General features: G+C 46.5%; 1 protein-coding gene across 4 annotated transcripts in view; it reads right to left on the bottom strand.

Annotated features, from left to right (window-relative positions):
* Positions 1-15,429, bottom strand: part of EPHB1 (EPH receptor B1) — a 209,981-nt gene that overhangs the window by 119,088 nt on the left and 75,464 nt on the right. For all 4 annotated transcript variants that reach the window (XM_075570291.1, XM_075570293.1, XM_075570292.1 and 1 more), the window contains exon 3: positions 11,088-11,769. In XM_075570291.1, coding sequence (XP_075426406.1) covers positions 11,088-11,769 — 682 coding nt within the window. The remainder of the gene's footprint in view (positions 1-11,087; positions 11,770-15,429) is intronic.

The following is a 15,429-nucleotide window of genomic DNA, read 5'->3' as shown; positions in this document are numbered from 1 at the left end:
ACTGTACAAGGAATATAATTACAGTATATAGAAGGTCTACGCAGCACATGACATAAATGAAACATTGGGGAGAAGGCTTCTCTACCCCAAAGAAGTTGCAATCCAATTGCCATGTGGGGAGACCAACGAAAACAGCAGGAATACATTTGCATATACATTGACATGTACATACGCATACACGTAAGTGTACCCACCTGAGTATCGAATACTTATTTATATACAGTATTAACATATACAAATAAACACACTCATTTAGAGAGAGAAAACCCGTATTAAAGAAACACGATTGGCAAAAGTTTGGAGATGCAGCATTGACCTGGACCCGATACTTTAACATTTCAAGAGGATCGACCCACATATTATGGGCTCCATGTATCACATGACAAATTCCGGACGAAAATCGTTATTTTGTCACAACTTGCTCGAAAATATACCTGCGTCTATTTATTCATCTTAGTTGCAGCATTTTCGGGTACGTCTGCCTGCGACGAGATGAGAGATTTATGGAGCGAGTGAGAGACGTCAGGGCACAGTCACATCTGATTATTAGCGCAGGTCTATCTATTAAGAAATGCGGCGTCCGTTACTTTTCCTGGTGGTTCTCTGCGTTGCTTTTCTCCAACACCTTAAAGGTGGAATAAGTCTGGTTTTTTTTTGTGTGCGCAGAATACTACAACAGCAGAAATACACAAGTCTCACAGCCCTTGTATTGACCACATCTGTAGGTTTCAAGCCTGTGAACTTCAGACGTGATATATTTGTGACATACAATGCAGCCCACGCTAGGCCATCTGCTGAAACCCCATTACATTTCTGCCTGTGATGGATAATTAAAGCCTTTATTAAAGTTCATTGGTCTCATTTGAAATGGGTTAAAAAAAAAACATTTTAAATGAGGTTTTATTCTTGGACATTTGCCCAGTGAAATGATGACGCCACTTCAGGGAAATCGTCATATAAAAAAAATATCTTACAACAGTTATTTTTCCTAGGCTGAGTCCCCGCTAGCGCTGAGCGGGCGGCGCTTGCGGCGGTTACTTAATTATATAGATATATATAAGTCCCCGCTCACGCGGTGCGCGCGGCGCTCATGCGCGGGCACACAGGTTAACCCGCGATCGGCGCTTAGGTAAACAAAAAAACTATACTTAGCTGCGAGCTCAACTACCCGCAATGCCCCCCCTCCACCGCGCGCGTACAAGCAGGACACCCGGCACTCAGTGCCAGTGGGGACTTAGCCGTAGGCTTGGATCCACAAAGCTCTGCTAAATCCGGCCTCATATCTAGAGATGGGCAAAACCGTTACAATCCATTTCCCGGGCTTTCCATTCTGAATTGTTGCAGTTGCAATCCGTGCAGATTAGTCCCAAAGCCGCCATTGGATACAATCCGCTGGTGGAATGTAATAATCCAATGTGCGGATTCTGCCACCCTGGAAATCCGGGATTGTGGGGAATCAGCATTGTGGAACTTTGCCTTCAAATCCATGTTTCTCTGTGTCTTGTGCATTGCTGGGGGGCATTACTAGATATTACTACAGTAGATATCAAGGGGTCACGCGACTGCCTAGGTGCTTTTTCTGATGCGTTACGCATCCGAGAGCTGGGTAGTACTGTAGTCAGTGGTGGATTTCCCATTAGGCCCTGGCATAGGGCGGCAAAAATGTCCGCTCCCATATACATTCGCCGCACTCTCGGGTCAATCAGGACTGATGGGAAGGCACTTAGCTGTAACGGCCGCCTCTTTGCTGCCCGCCCTCCTTTCGAATCGCAGCATCACATTTCACGTAATATTATGATACCCAGTGCGTTTATCACATTCATTTAATATAGATGGCTGGGGTGCAAATAAAAAGTAGTGGTTCTCCAGGGGTGTAAACAGTGGCACATTTACTCCATGCCTGATGACTGAATTTAATGGGTGTCATCATCCCCCTTTCCATCAGCCAGCACTTCAGATGGCGTCCTGAGCTCCCCTGAGACCACAAGCATTATTGGGGGGACGTAGCTGCTACGTCATGGGTCACCCAGAGTGCCAAATCGCAGAGTTCTAGACTCCATGACTTTGTAGCTATGTCCCAGGGCACTCAAAGGGTTAAAGAGCAGGACATGTTCAGTGGGCAAGATACTAAATTAAATTGAAATAGGATTCTGCTCCGGATTACTGCTTTAAGCAATAATCCCAGTTAGTATTTATTTTGGTACGCTATATACATAGGTGCAGAGTGGCAGCATTCATGGATTTTAAAAGACAGAGTTACACGTACAATTTGGAATAAAGGCATTAAACATGAGTGCAAACATTATGTAATAGGGATCTCTGCCATAAAGCGCTTGCAATCTAATCGGGTGATGGTGTTGCAAGGGTTAAACATTAAACCTTAAACAGGTGGGAGGAGAGAGAGATGGATGGAGTGGAACAGAAAGAGAGGGATAGAAAGAAAGAGGGCAAGAGAGAAAAAAGGCAAGAAGGGAGGGAGTGGCAGGAGAGAGAATGGAGAGATGGATGGAGAGAGCAAGAGAGGACAGAGAAAGAGGAGAGAGAAAGCGAGGATGAGAGAGCAGGGTAGAGAGAGATATAAAGAGAGATAGAGAGTAGAGAGAAAGATGGAGTGGGAGAGCTAATGAAAGGGAGAGAGACAGAAGGAAGAGAGAGGACAAAGGGGGGAGAGGGAGAGAAATGTAAAGAGGAGAAGAGGGAGGGAGAGGGGGGAAAGGAGATAAAGAGAGAGCGTGATGGATGGAGTGGGAGAGCAAGTGAAAGAGGGAGAAAGAGAGACAGAAGGAAAGAGAGGGAAAAGGGGGTGAGAGGGAGAGAATGGTAAAGAGGAGGAAAGAGGGATAGAGAGCAGAGATGATAGAGAGAGAGAGATGAATGGAGAAAGAGAGGAGGAGAAAGAGAGCGGGGCGAAACAGCAGGGTAGAGGCGGAGAAAGAAATGAATGAGAGAGCAAAAGAGGAAGAGAGAGAGAGAGGAGAGAGAACGGAGGAGAGAGAGAGATAAAGATGAGGGGGGAGAGATAGAGTAGAGAGATGCATGGAATGAGAGAGAGAGCTGGAGAAGGGGGAGGACAAGAAAGCAGGGTAGATACGGAGAAAAAAATAAGGAGTGGAGAGATGGCTGGAGCGGGGAGAGGGAAAGAGAGCAGAACAAGACTGACAGCTGTGAGGGAGACGTAGCCCATGGGGCTTGTTGATGGCTGCACTGCTCCTCTCTGACTGCGCATTAACACATGTTCACACAGCACATCAGTGATTCACAGAGGAACCTGCTGGGTAGAAGCCTCCTGTGGCCACGGTGTAATCATGCTCCTGCGAGTCCCTATTACCCAGCCCCCTCCTCTGTCATGTGTGCTGTAATCATCTCACAGGCCTGCCCGCCCCCCTTGCATCTTACACATTGCTTTGAAATTGGCGATGATTGAGATTATAAGGAGAACAAACCCAGCACATGCGCCCCTGTATCCCTCGCCTCGTGCTCTAGGGGCCCGGGAACAACAAGAGATTCAATTAAAAAAAACTTGGCCGCCGGCAGATCTTACTGCTCTCGGGCACATCTATTCTGCGTAACGCGATGCGTTCCAGGGTGGCAAAAACCTGGCTGTCTTGAAATATTGTTTTTTGTTAATGAATCAGCAATTAAAAAAAAAAAAAAAGGAAAGGTCCTTATTTTATATAAGGAGATCAGCCCGTGGGGTTTCCATGGTTCAAATTGTTAAAGAAATAAGAAAAGAGGTGGATTGCACCGTTTAAAGCATTTTTTTAATGCCTGTGCGGACGGTCTGTGCAGAGTGATCAGAAATATGTAACTTTATTTATCTAGTGTTGTAGTATTCTGCGCTAAGACAAAAAGACTTACGCCGCCTATAAGGTGACAAGAAAACCGCCAGGAAACGCAAGCAGCACATTTCTTAATATATAGACCTGCGTCAATACGCAAATGTCACTCAGCCCTAACCCCTCCCACTCACAACTTAAAGCCCTTATCTCATCTCAGGCAGACGCACCCGAAAATGGCGCAAGCAAGATGGGGACATTGACGCTGCCAGGTGCAGCCATCTATTAGCGCGAGTTGCGACTAAATAACGACTTTTTGCTTAAACGTTACCATTGATACACAGAGCCCCATATATATGTGTGTATGTATATCTTTATTTGTATAGCGCCATTCAGATACATCGCGCTTTACAGCAGTAATACACGTGACACCATATTATAACACATAATGGGAATAAGCGCTTCAGAGATAAAACAATAGGAAAAGGAGTCCCTGCCCCGAAGAGCTTACAATCTAAATGGTAAGTAGGAAGAACGTACAGAGACAGTAATAGGGTGTTCTGGTAAGTGCGTCTGCATGGGGCCAATGTCAATGCATCAGATGTATAGGAGCTAGCCATATGCTTAATTGAAGAGGTTTGTTTAAAGAAAGGTCCTAAAGGTGGATAGAGAGGGTGCTAGTCGGGTATTGAGGGGGAGCGCATTCCAGAGGTGTGGGGCAGTGAGTGAGAAAGGTTTTAGTTTTTAGGCAGGAGAGGGCTTTGCCATGAAGAAGGGCTAGACAGGAGACATCCCTGAGCCCAACGCAATAGTCGGGTTTCTGGATCCATGGACAAAGAAGACACTGTTGTCTCCTTCAATTAATTAATGCCACATTGCTAAACACTGCAAATTGAGCTCTCGTAAATGTTTCTTTGTTTCCCGTTCGGATTCTCCGAAAAGTTAAAGAAAAAAAACAAACGCAGAAGAACATGAAGATACAAAATCAAGGACAACAGCGTCTTTGCCAGCAGCTGCTGCATCAGGGATCAGGGCGAGAAAATTCTCACTTCAAAGGTATCCTACTACTCTTTCATGTCTCAATTTAATTGGCCAGAGTAAAGGGAACTCAGATTAGTCCTGGAATAATAGATACCGTGTTCTCAATGAGCGGGCGCTTTCTTTCTTTAACCCCTTCGCTGTCCTACAATGCGCAATAGCGGCAAAACCCACCAGTCATGTCAAGGCCTGTGATTGTGTATTTTATAAGGCGCCAACGTATTCCGTAGCCCAGTACACTAGGTATGAAAGATGACATAACCGCGTAACATGAAGATATTACAGCTGTGGCACAGCAGGTAGAGAAGTCTCTGCTCCGAGAAGCTTGCGGTCTACAGGACATACTTGAAAAAGAGAGGTAACTCTCAATGTATTCTTCCTGGTAAAAACATTTTATACATAAATAAAATAAAAGCAAAAAGAGGGAGGGGGGAGACAGGGTATGCTGGGGGGAGGGAGGCTGGTTGTCTTTATGCTATGTAGGTGCTGTAGTGTGTTTTTGCAGGGGTGGGCACAATACAGGATTCGTCTAATACAGTGTTTTTCAACTGGGGTTCCGTGGGCATCCCTAAAGGGTTCTCTGCAATTTTCTGGCCATTTGACAATTGTACCAAATACAGAAGAATTTACAATGACATCCTATTACAATGGGTTGGGGTTCCTTACACTGCATCGGATCTCAGACACGCTTTTAGAGAGGGTTGGGGTTCCTTACACTGCATCGAATCTCAGACGCACTATTAGAGAGGGTTGGGGTTCCTTACACTGCATCGGATCTCATACACGCTTTTAGAGAGGGTTGGGGTTCTGCAGAATTTCACAATATAATTATATGGTTCCTTAACCAAAAAAAGGTTGGAAAACACTGGTCTAGTGGCTTGAATGCGCCTGAGGTGTTGTTGTTGGAGAATGGGTGTGATGGTGGATGTCAGAGGAGGAGGTGCGAGGATACCAGGGAGATGTTGGACAGGCCTCCTTGAGAAGGAAAGTTTTTAGGGCACCAATACATGTTTGAAGGGTGAGAGGGGGTGAGTCTGATGTATCAGGGCTGAATGTTCATAGGTGAGGAACAGAAAAGAACAATCTTGGGGGAGATTGAGGGAGGAGAGAAGCAGAAGAGCAGGAGGTCATGGGCAGAGCAGAGAGGGCGTGTGGGACAGTATCTAGAGAAGAGGTCTGGGATGTTTCACAGAGAGAGCTTTATAGGTGAAGATGTGGACACAAATAACAAAGATCTACACAAGGTGAATAGCAGAAGACCAGTTGGGTGTGACATACATGAGCCTGGCTGCACCATTTTGAATGGGACAGGGAGGGGGTCAGAGAGGAGAGAAGAAAAGTGGGAGCACCAATAGTGAAGATGAGACATAATGAGTGAGTGAATTCAGAAGTGACAGCAGCAGAGAAGGGCTTAGTGTGGGGGGTGGATGACAGAGACATGCTAAAGATCATTTCTGGGCATCTCACTTGAGTTAGATAGAGAATGGTGTCGTCTTCAATACTGAGCAAGAAGCCCATTATGATTACAGCAGAAATGCACAAGGTTTTCCTGCCATTGTTTCAATCCAATACGGTGACTACATGACAGATGTCCCTCCGTGGCTGAACTTTCTTCCTCGGTGCATTGTCCCCGCGCTGGTCCCTGCTGAATGATAGCACTGGACCAGAGTATGCTTCCTGGTATGAAACCATCAGCAAACTGAACTTCATCATGAGAGAATCCATCAGTTCTTAATAACCTGCCTTGTGACACCGTCATTATGAGGGCTCGCTTTGCCGTGCGCACCGCTGGTTTCTGAAGCTGACATCATCGAGGCAGCACCGCGAAACCTTCTGCAATGTTTACTGTTATTAAATTGATCACGTTGTGTTGTTTTCAGCATTGAGTGCCTGCACTGCTATGGTAGACCCGCTGAGTTCAATTCCTCCTGCCAGAATCTGATATTCATCTTATTCGGAGGAGCGGAAAGGAACTCCGAGACTGGTTATTGCGCGTCTGGCGCACTATGTGCCGTGCGAAATCGCTGCTCTTAGGCTGTAATTTCAACACCAGACAGTTATGTGGTAGAGTTTGTTGCAGAATTATTTAACGAAATTCTTTTGAGTGCATCCTATATGTGGGGGTAACAAATTTCCCATTGTGAACATGCCACTCACATTTGTATCTTCAACCCACAATCCGTTGCTTGCCCCTCTGGCAGTAAATGGGTTAATATATATATATATATAAATAATTTTTTTTAAACTACGTTAACTTTATATAGAGAATGTGCAGCTTGAATCAGCTACACGTGCACAAATATAAAGGAGCATATTCACTTAAGCTGTGTTACGTCATAAAACCCCTGAAAGGGCCATAAGGCGTCTTCCAGCGCCATAGGAGGTATCTTATGGAAAAGGACCACTTAGTAATTATGTGCCAGACCATGTGTCCTCCATGAAAGCTAGAAAGCTACTGTATTGACTTTGCCTAAATGCTTTTATACCATTTTATTTCACTGTTTAATACTCTGAGTGAGTAATTGCAGCGGTGCATTTAACTAGAAAATAAAGTGGCACTTTGCATTATGTTGAACTTTTACTGGAGTGGACAGGATGAAAAGGGGTATGATGAAAATACAGCTTCTATTCGACTCACAAGCTCAGCCTTACAATGTCAGCAGCATATTACAGCACACAAACAACATCGGTCTGTGGGTATTTGTGTACATGTGTGTATATTATTGTCTACATCAGGGGTGCGCAAACTGGGGGGGGGGGGGTGAGATTTTTTTGGGGGGCGCGGGCGGTTGCAGAGAGACCTCCCCCCCGTTCTTCCCCAAGGCATTAAAATTAAATGCTGGGGGGTCGAGTGAGGCCTCTGGAACCTAAACTTACCTTGCTTCAGCCCGCGCCTGGAAGCATCTCTATGTCAACGCGGCATCAAATGGCACCGCGTGGTCATGCGGCGTGACGTCTCATGACCCCGCGCGTCATTTGACGCCACACAAAGCGAAGGGGGGGGGGGGGGGGGGGGGGGCGCGAGCACCAGAGGACAAGAGGCAAGGGCAAAAGTTTGTGCATCCCATGTCTACATCAGTGTGTAGACTGGGTTTAGACTGTGTGTGTTAGTGCCCTTGTGTACACATCAGAGGGTTGTGTATCATAAGACCTGTGAGGTTTGGAAAGCTATGTACACGTGAAAAAGAGACCTGTGAGGTTTGGAAAGCTATGTACACGTGAAGAAGAGACCTGTGAGGTTTGGAAAGCTATGTACACGTGAAGAAGAGACCTGTGAGGTTTGGAAAGCACTGCACCCATGAAGAAGAGACCTATGAGGTTTGGAAGGTTCTGTACACATGGGGAAAAAAACCTGTGAGGTCTGGAACGCTATGTTTTGTACATTATAATTCTATCACTGAAGTACTCTACTGTTGATCCCTTAAAATATACGTCAACCCACTTACTGTACAAGTACTCCTACTGTCTCTGTGGGTCTCCCAGAACCAATACCACTTAGATTGTGAGCTCTTTGGAAAAGGGCTTCCTTCGCCGGTCTAATTCCATGTATTATGTCTTAATTACTATATGTTTAAAGGTTGTGTAAACAATTATTGACAACCTAATATACACTTTTCTCAGCCCGACATGACTACTAGAATTTAACATTGACATTTTACTGAAAATATATACATCTCTTTCAAAAACCTCTGCCATAAATATTCGAACAAGAACAGCCTGTTTATTAAACCCTATCATGACATTGTTGGGGCTGAACATCCACACATCGTGAAACACCTAATGGCAAACAGCAACTGTTGTATTACAAATGTTTTAGCAAACAAGAAGTTAGTATCTTCTTGTCGTAACCTTTGTTTTCGGAGAGTAGTTCAATGAAAGAAGCAATAAATACCACAGCAGAGATTAAAAGAGGAAAAAAGGAACAAACCAAAGCAAAATATTCTTGGAAATTCAACATCCACTGTTTGTTTGTATCAATTCCTACACGTTTAATCATATGGCACTATATATATCTAGAGAGCAGGGAAGCGAAAGTTTAAGGTTCATGTGCACTGTGTAAAGGTAATCTCCTAAATTGCCAGAAGTGGTTACCTTATTTTTTACTCAGTTACGTGCTATGGAGCTTGCGCTTTTGTTTGTTTTTTGTTCATATATATATATATTTATATTTCTCAAACCGTTGTGTGTGTGTCTGTCTGTCCTGTGTCTCCCTGTGTCTAGGGGCAATTGCATTGGACCTTTGGCCCGTCACTCTGCCTCAGGCCAATGAGATGGCTCCCTTGGCCCGCCCGCCCCTGCACACCTCTCATTGGCCGGGACACAGCGGGGGAGCGGACAGCCGGCCGGGGGAGCGGCCACAACACGCTGCCTCCCGCCTCAGATCCGCGTGGGAGCGGGCGGACAGGTGAGGGAGCGACCGACGCATGCACGCGCCCCCCTCTGCAGACGTCCACAACAGACGTAAGGTTTCGGGGGGGGTGACAGACGACCGGCAGACAGTGGGGGAAGGGGGAGCAAGCGGCCACATGATACATTGATTGTCACTTCCCCCTCCGCCCCCCATTCACCTCCCCACCCCCCCTTCACCTCCCCTCCGCCCCCCTTCACCTCCCCTCCGCCGCCCCTTCAGCTCCCCCCTCTTCACCTCCCCTCCCCCCATTCACCTCCCCTCCCCACCCTTCACCTCCCCTCCCCCCCTTCACCTCCCCTCCCCCCCCTTCACCTCCCCTCCCCCCCTTCACCTCCCTTCCCCCCCCTTCACCTCCCCTCCCCCCTTGACCTCCCCTCACCCCCCCTCCACTTCCCCTCTCCCCTCTCCCTCCTTCACCTCTCCTCACCCCCCCTCACCTCCCCCCCTCTACCTCCCCCCCTTCACCTCCCTTTACCCCCCCTCACCCCCTTTTACCCCCCCTTCACCTCCCTATACCCCCCATTCACCCCTCTCCCCCACCTCCCCCCTTCCCCCACCTCCCCCTCCTCCCCTTCCCCTCCCCCCACCTGCCCCCTCCCCCCACTTCACCTCCCCTCCCCCCCTTCACCTCCCCTCCCCCCCTCACCACCTCCCCTCACCACCACCCCCCTTCACCTCCCCTTACCCCCCTTCACCTCCCCTCCTGCACCGCCTTTCGGCCACCCTCCCACCTCTGCCTTTCGCCCGCCCGCCCTTCTGCCTTTCACCCGCCCACCGCTCACACCCCTGCGCCACACAGCCGCCGCACGCACTGAACAGACCCAAGCCACACTTAACACACACCCACCGCCTCTCACCCACCCCACACACTCGACACACACCTGCCGCCTCCCGCCCCTACGCACCAACATCACTGACCAGCTGTCGCCCGCACTCGCCACACACCCGCCGCCTCACACCCTAGCAGGACCCCCACCCACAGCCAGCACTCACTACCCACGCGCCACCCGTACTGAACACCCACCGCCTCACACACGCTCACACCCTAGCAGGACACACGCCTCACATTTTTACATCACTTATGTCACCAAAATATACATTGTACTGTGGTGTGTTTACAATAAACCATTTTTATACAACATCGTATTGCATTTTCTTCCATCTTTCTTTTCAACATTATTATCCAACCTTTCCAACAAATACTCAACCTATTGTTCCACGATTTATAAATAATACTACCTATTACGCATTTACATCCCGGGCATCGCCGGGTATATCAGCTAGTATATATATATTGGATGAGTGCTTCTCAAATGTTTCCTTATCTCAGACGAATTAAGTGTTATTAATTAAGCGAGAGCACCCTACTTAATTACAGCAGCAATATAATTATTTGCTAAGCAGTCCTCTGCCATAAAACTGCTCACTAGCCATTCGCCTGGATGGGGCATAAGGTGTGTTATGGCACCGGTAGGGGTCTTATGGAATAGCACCGCTTAGTAACATGGGCCACTGTGTCATGTGTGTGTACGGAGAAGGGACAACAAAATATATTTCATAACAGTTTGCGTAATTAGATAGGTACGGCCAGTCTCTTGCCCTCCAATTGTATATCTAGAGGGACGTACATAACGGCTTACACTGAGGGGAGCACAGTGCTGCATCAGGAGGAGGAAGGGGTGGTATTGGATTTGCTACCACCAGTCTGTGGAACGAGTGGAATTTTATAAGCAGGGATTGAGCTTGAATTGGTTAGTACTGACTAAACACATCAGTGACACATTATTAGAATGCTTGCTTTAACCTAAAGATGCACTGAATTGTTATATTGTATTTTTGCCAAGATGAAAACAAGTTCTTACCTTTGCAGACAATATGATTTTCAGGCTCGTACCCAGCTTTGCAGGTGCATCGACCGATAGGAACCATCCACTCCCCATCCCCATTGCAGTAGAGTTTAATGGGAACGTCTACCTCCTCCGCGTTAGGAATGCAAATACCTCGGGATATCACCAAGGATGTACTTTCTGCCCCAGTCATGGTTTCGGGGAAGACTGCAAAATTCTGAACCACGCTGGGGCACTTCTTGAAGAAGACTCGGACGGAGAGGAGCGACATACATGCTCCATAATCTTGAAAGGCCAAGTAGAAGCCACTGCGGGTCAATGGGCCAAAACTTCGCACCTCAGTGTTAACCTTCATCAGTCTCCCACCGAAGTCCACTTGTGAGAAGCTCTCGTCAGCGGCTATGGTGTCCACCTTAAGATACGGGGCCTCATTCCAAAAGGCAGAGTTCTTATTAGCGACGTTTGAATCTGTCTCATAGTAGTACAGGTTGAACGTCTCTTTACAGGAGCCCGGCACGTTGGGGAGGCTGCTGCAATCACGGACAGTGAAACGCATCTCCACGTAGACACGATGGGCTCCTCGCCGTGGAATGAAGGTGGTGAGGAGCCAGTTGTTCTGGTTGGGCTCGAAGACGTTGCACACCTGGTAAGTGCGGATTGTGTTGAGGTTTTCATCGTAGCCGCTCACCTCCTCCCACTGGAGAGAAACGGGAATTGGCAGTGAGAAAAGTGACTTTACAGGAGACATCACAATCCCTCCCTTGATTATGAGTGCATTAACTAGAGCCTAGAAATACCCCCAACTATATGTCAGATCAAGCACCTGATTTCAACCTTATTAATAATTAAAATAGTTATACTGTTCCAACGCGTCAATAAGATCTTCCACCTACACACCATATACTTAAATGGGATCTTCCTCTTACACATACTGTACCATACACCTATTTAGTTCCCTTCTAATACTAATTATACTGCTCCCTTCAATGGCATTCCCCTTTTATACACACAGAATTTCAATGGGACCTCTCCCTCACTAAAGACATGCAAAACTTGTGAAGTACTGTAGTTGGCGAAGCACGTATCATTTGCCATATTTCCTGCTGAAACATTTTGCTGTCAGATTTAGCAAGAGATTCACCAAACATTAAGTAAAAGTGCAAGAAAATGTAATTTACTGTAATATTCAACTTTCTTCTAAATTCCCCCAAATGACTGGATTCGCTTAATGCTGATACTATAAGTAGAACACACACACCACCGTTTCACACGCTGTCTCACAATAATTTGCTGAATGCTTGCGAAAATTGCAAATACAAATTTTGCGATTTTATTAGCTATTTGAGGGTTGGTGAAAACTGGGGGGTAGGGGCGGAGCTGTGGGGGTTCCGGCCGGCGCTGGAAGTTGGGCCCAGCAAGAGGGCGGCTCCAACTTCGGAGACCAGCTGTGAGGATCTCTGCTTGCTGCAGGGCCTCACTCCCCCCCCCCGCCATGTGTCATGAAGGGTGCCAGAAGTTGGCCAACATCCGCCTGCATGGCCCGAGCTTCAAAACGTTGGCCAGAGGCTTCCCCCCACCAAACAGGTACAATTATTGGGGGAGTGTGAGAGAGAGGGCTGGAGTGATCGTCAGAGAGGGGGGGGGGTGATTGAGTGCGAGAGAGGGTGGATTGCATGTGAGAGGGTGGTTGATTGAGTGAGAAGAATTGAGTGTGTGGGGGAGGGTTGAGTGTGAGAAAGGGAATTGAGTGTGAGAGAGGGAGGGATTAAGTGTGAGAGAGAAGGGGGATTGAGTGTGAGAGGGGATTGAGTGTTAAAAAGAGGGGTTGAGTGAAAGTGCGGGGGGATTGAGTGTGAGAGAGAGGGGGCTGAGTGTAAGAGGGGAAAGATTGAGTGTGAGAGAGGAGGAGGGATTGAGTATGAGAGAGAAGGGGGATTGAGTGTAAGAGAGGGGGAATTTAATGTGAAGGATAAGGGGACTGAGTGAGAGTGGGATTGAGTGTGAGAGAGAAGGAGATTGAGTGAGAGAGATGGGGGATTGAGTGAGATAGAAGGGGGGATTAGGAGAAGGGGCAGCAAGTGGGAGAGGTGGAGGCCTTTAAATATTTTTACAGGGGGCCCAAAAATTGTAGTTACATCACTGTTGGGGGACAGCCTCAAATCACATTCACTGCTTCACTGAACAACTGCCAAAGATAGCTTGAGAGACTCATGTGATGCCAAGACTTTGGCAGAGACCATAAAGACCAATCTCCACCACTAGACTTCACCATTGGAAGTCTAGATCTGTTCATCATGTTCTTCATTTCTCCCTATAAATAATTCTGCTTCAAGGACAAGTTACACCATACAGTAGCATTTGCTTCCAGAAGACAATACTGTATGTTTTGCTTAAACAAGATCCCCCACTCATCAGCATCTTATCCTCTCTCGTTATTTGTATTTCTGCTTCTCCCGCATCACAAAAAGGTAAGAGATATTAATCACAAGGATTAATTTGGCTACGTGGTACTTCACAGTACCTTACAAAATGTGCGCGCCGCAACCTCCGGGGAGGAAACCATCGCTGCTAGTAATTAAAAACCCTGATCTTCAAAAGCAATGTTATTGTTCTGGTAATGAAATAAACAGGAGATGAGAGATGATAAGGTGAGTTTGAACAGGCAGTGACAGAAAGCGGCCCTCACCGGGAGACTTGCAGCCACACAAATGTGCAGATTAACAGCATCTCAACGCTCAACAAAGTGCATTGGAGTTTTAAGTAGTGAAAGAACTCGCCCAGGCAATACCTTTTTTTTAACCAACTCAACCAGCTGTTTAATACTTGATATGATAATTTATTGGCATCCAGTGCCTTATAGGAATAAAATTAAAAGCCTCACAAAAAAACGGCGTCTGTTGTTGCCTATTTGTTATTCTATCATTTCCTTGTGGTGTGATTGATTAAATTATTTTGTGCAGTCCACACCCTGCCCTCTTCCCTCCCCCTTATTTGTCCATGGGCCCGCAAACAATGACTCAAATTGACTTAATTTAATTGTATACGGTTACTCCCTTTAGCAGGGGATATTGAACTCAACTCAGCCTCCCCCTCTTCATCTCTTCCCCATACCCCGACAATGCCTCTTTAAAATTCCAAAAAGGGCTGTCACTCATAAATATTCAAAGCCTGCTGCCCAAACTAGATGAACTAAAGACAAAGTACCAAATACCAATACGATGTTCCAGCACTCACTAACTAATAGAATAATTTCAAACGTAGGAATATGCCAAAATGAAAATGTAATAATATATGGTACAGCATCCCTAAGCACACTAGACACACTCTACAACTCCAAATGCTGCTTTGTCCTACAATGTAATTACAAAACACATCACTGCAAAATGCTCCAAGAATTAGATTGGCAATCACTTGAGTCCAGACGCAAAGTAGATTTTTCTTGTCTTGCCTTCAAATACTCTCTTGGCAAACTACCTGCCTATCTGAACAAGCTTCTCGCCCCTACCACACACATCACTTATCATCAGAGATCCATCTCCAAAAGACTGCTCACGGTCCCAAGGTTCAACAAGGAATCTGTCCGCCCGTTCTTCTCTTACTGTGCACCTCACGCCTGAAAAACTTACAAACAACTCTCAAAACTGCCTCCAGTTTAAGTAATTTTAAGAATTCAGCTCTCACATTATAATCTTGTCTATAACTGTTACATACATGCATAATCATTCATTATTTCACACTGTCCATGAAATGTCTGTAAATTGAATATATAATAACCTCTGTTCATGCAATGTAACCATGTGTCACCATAACTGTGTCAGCACATATTTGAAAATAAAAAGTAACTCTCAATGTATTATTCCCCGATAAAACTATTTATATGTAACACCTTTACCCCCATCTTCTGTGAGATTTGGCTGTAACTAGTGTCTTTCATGCGATGCTGTGCATACCTGTGAGGCAACAGGAGGGCTGAGTGCTCCGCGATGATATGGGGAGAGTCAGTACAGGTATACAGGGTACCTTATTCATTGGCAGCACCTCCAGTCAGCAAGGATCCTGTGGTAGTAGGATGGTCCATGCTGACACCTTTCCATATCCCAAGACAGTGATTCACACTTGCATATGGTTCAATGGTATTTATTGAATTGGTTAGTTGTTACAGCAGTGCATTCCTTTCTTGATTCCCCTGGAGGGTTACTTTAAGGCTTGAGGCCCATCTAAGTTCCCTTCTGGTGCTCCTCCTGTATCCCCTTATGGGACATAGGTTAGCTGTTATTCACTCCAAAGGGGGAGGAAAGAGACACCCCTACCTTTAGGAGAGTACTAGTTTATATATCCTGGGTTTGGGCTTGTAACC

This window comes from Ascaphus truei, chromosome 14 (genome assembly GCF_040206685.1).
Source record: "Ascaphus truei isolate aAscTru1 chromosome 14, aAscTru1.hap1, whole genome shotgun sequence".
NCBI lineage: Eukaryota > Metazoa > Chordata > Amphibia > Anura > Ascaphidae > Ascaphus > Ascaphus truei.
This window is presented reverse-complemented; position numbering and strand designations above follow the sequence as displayed.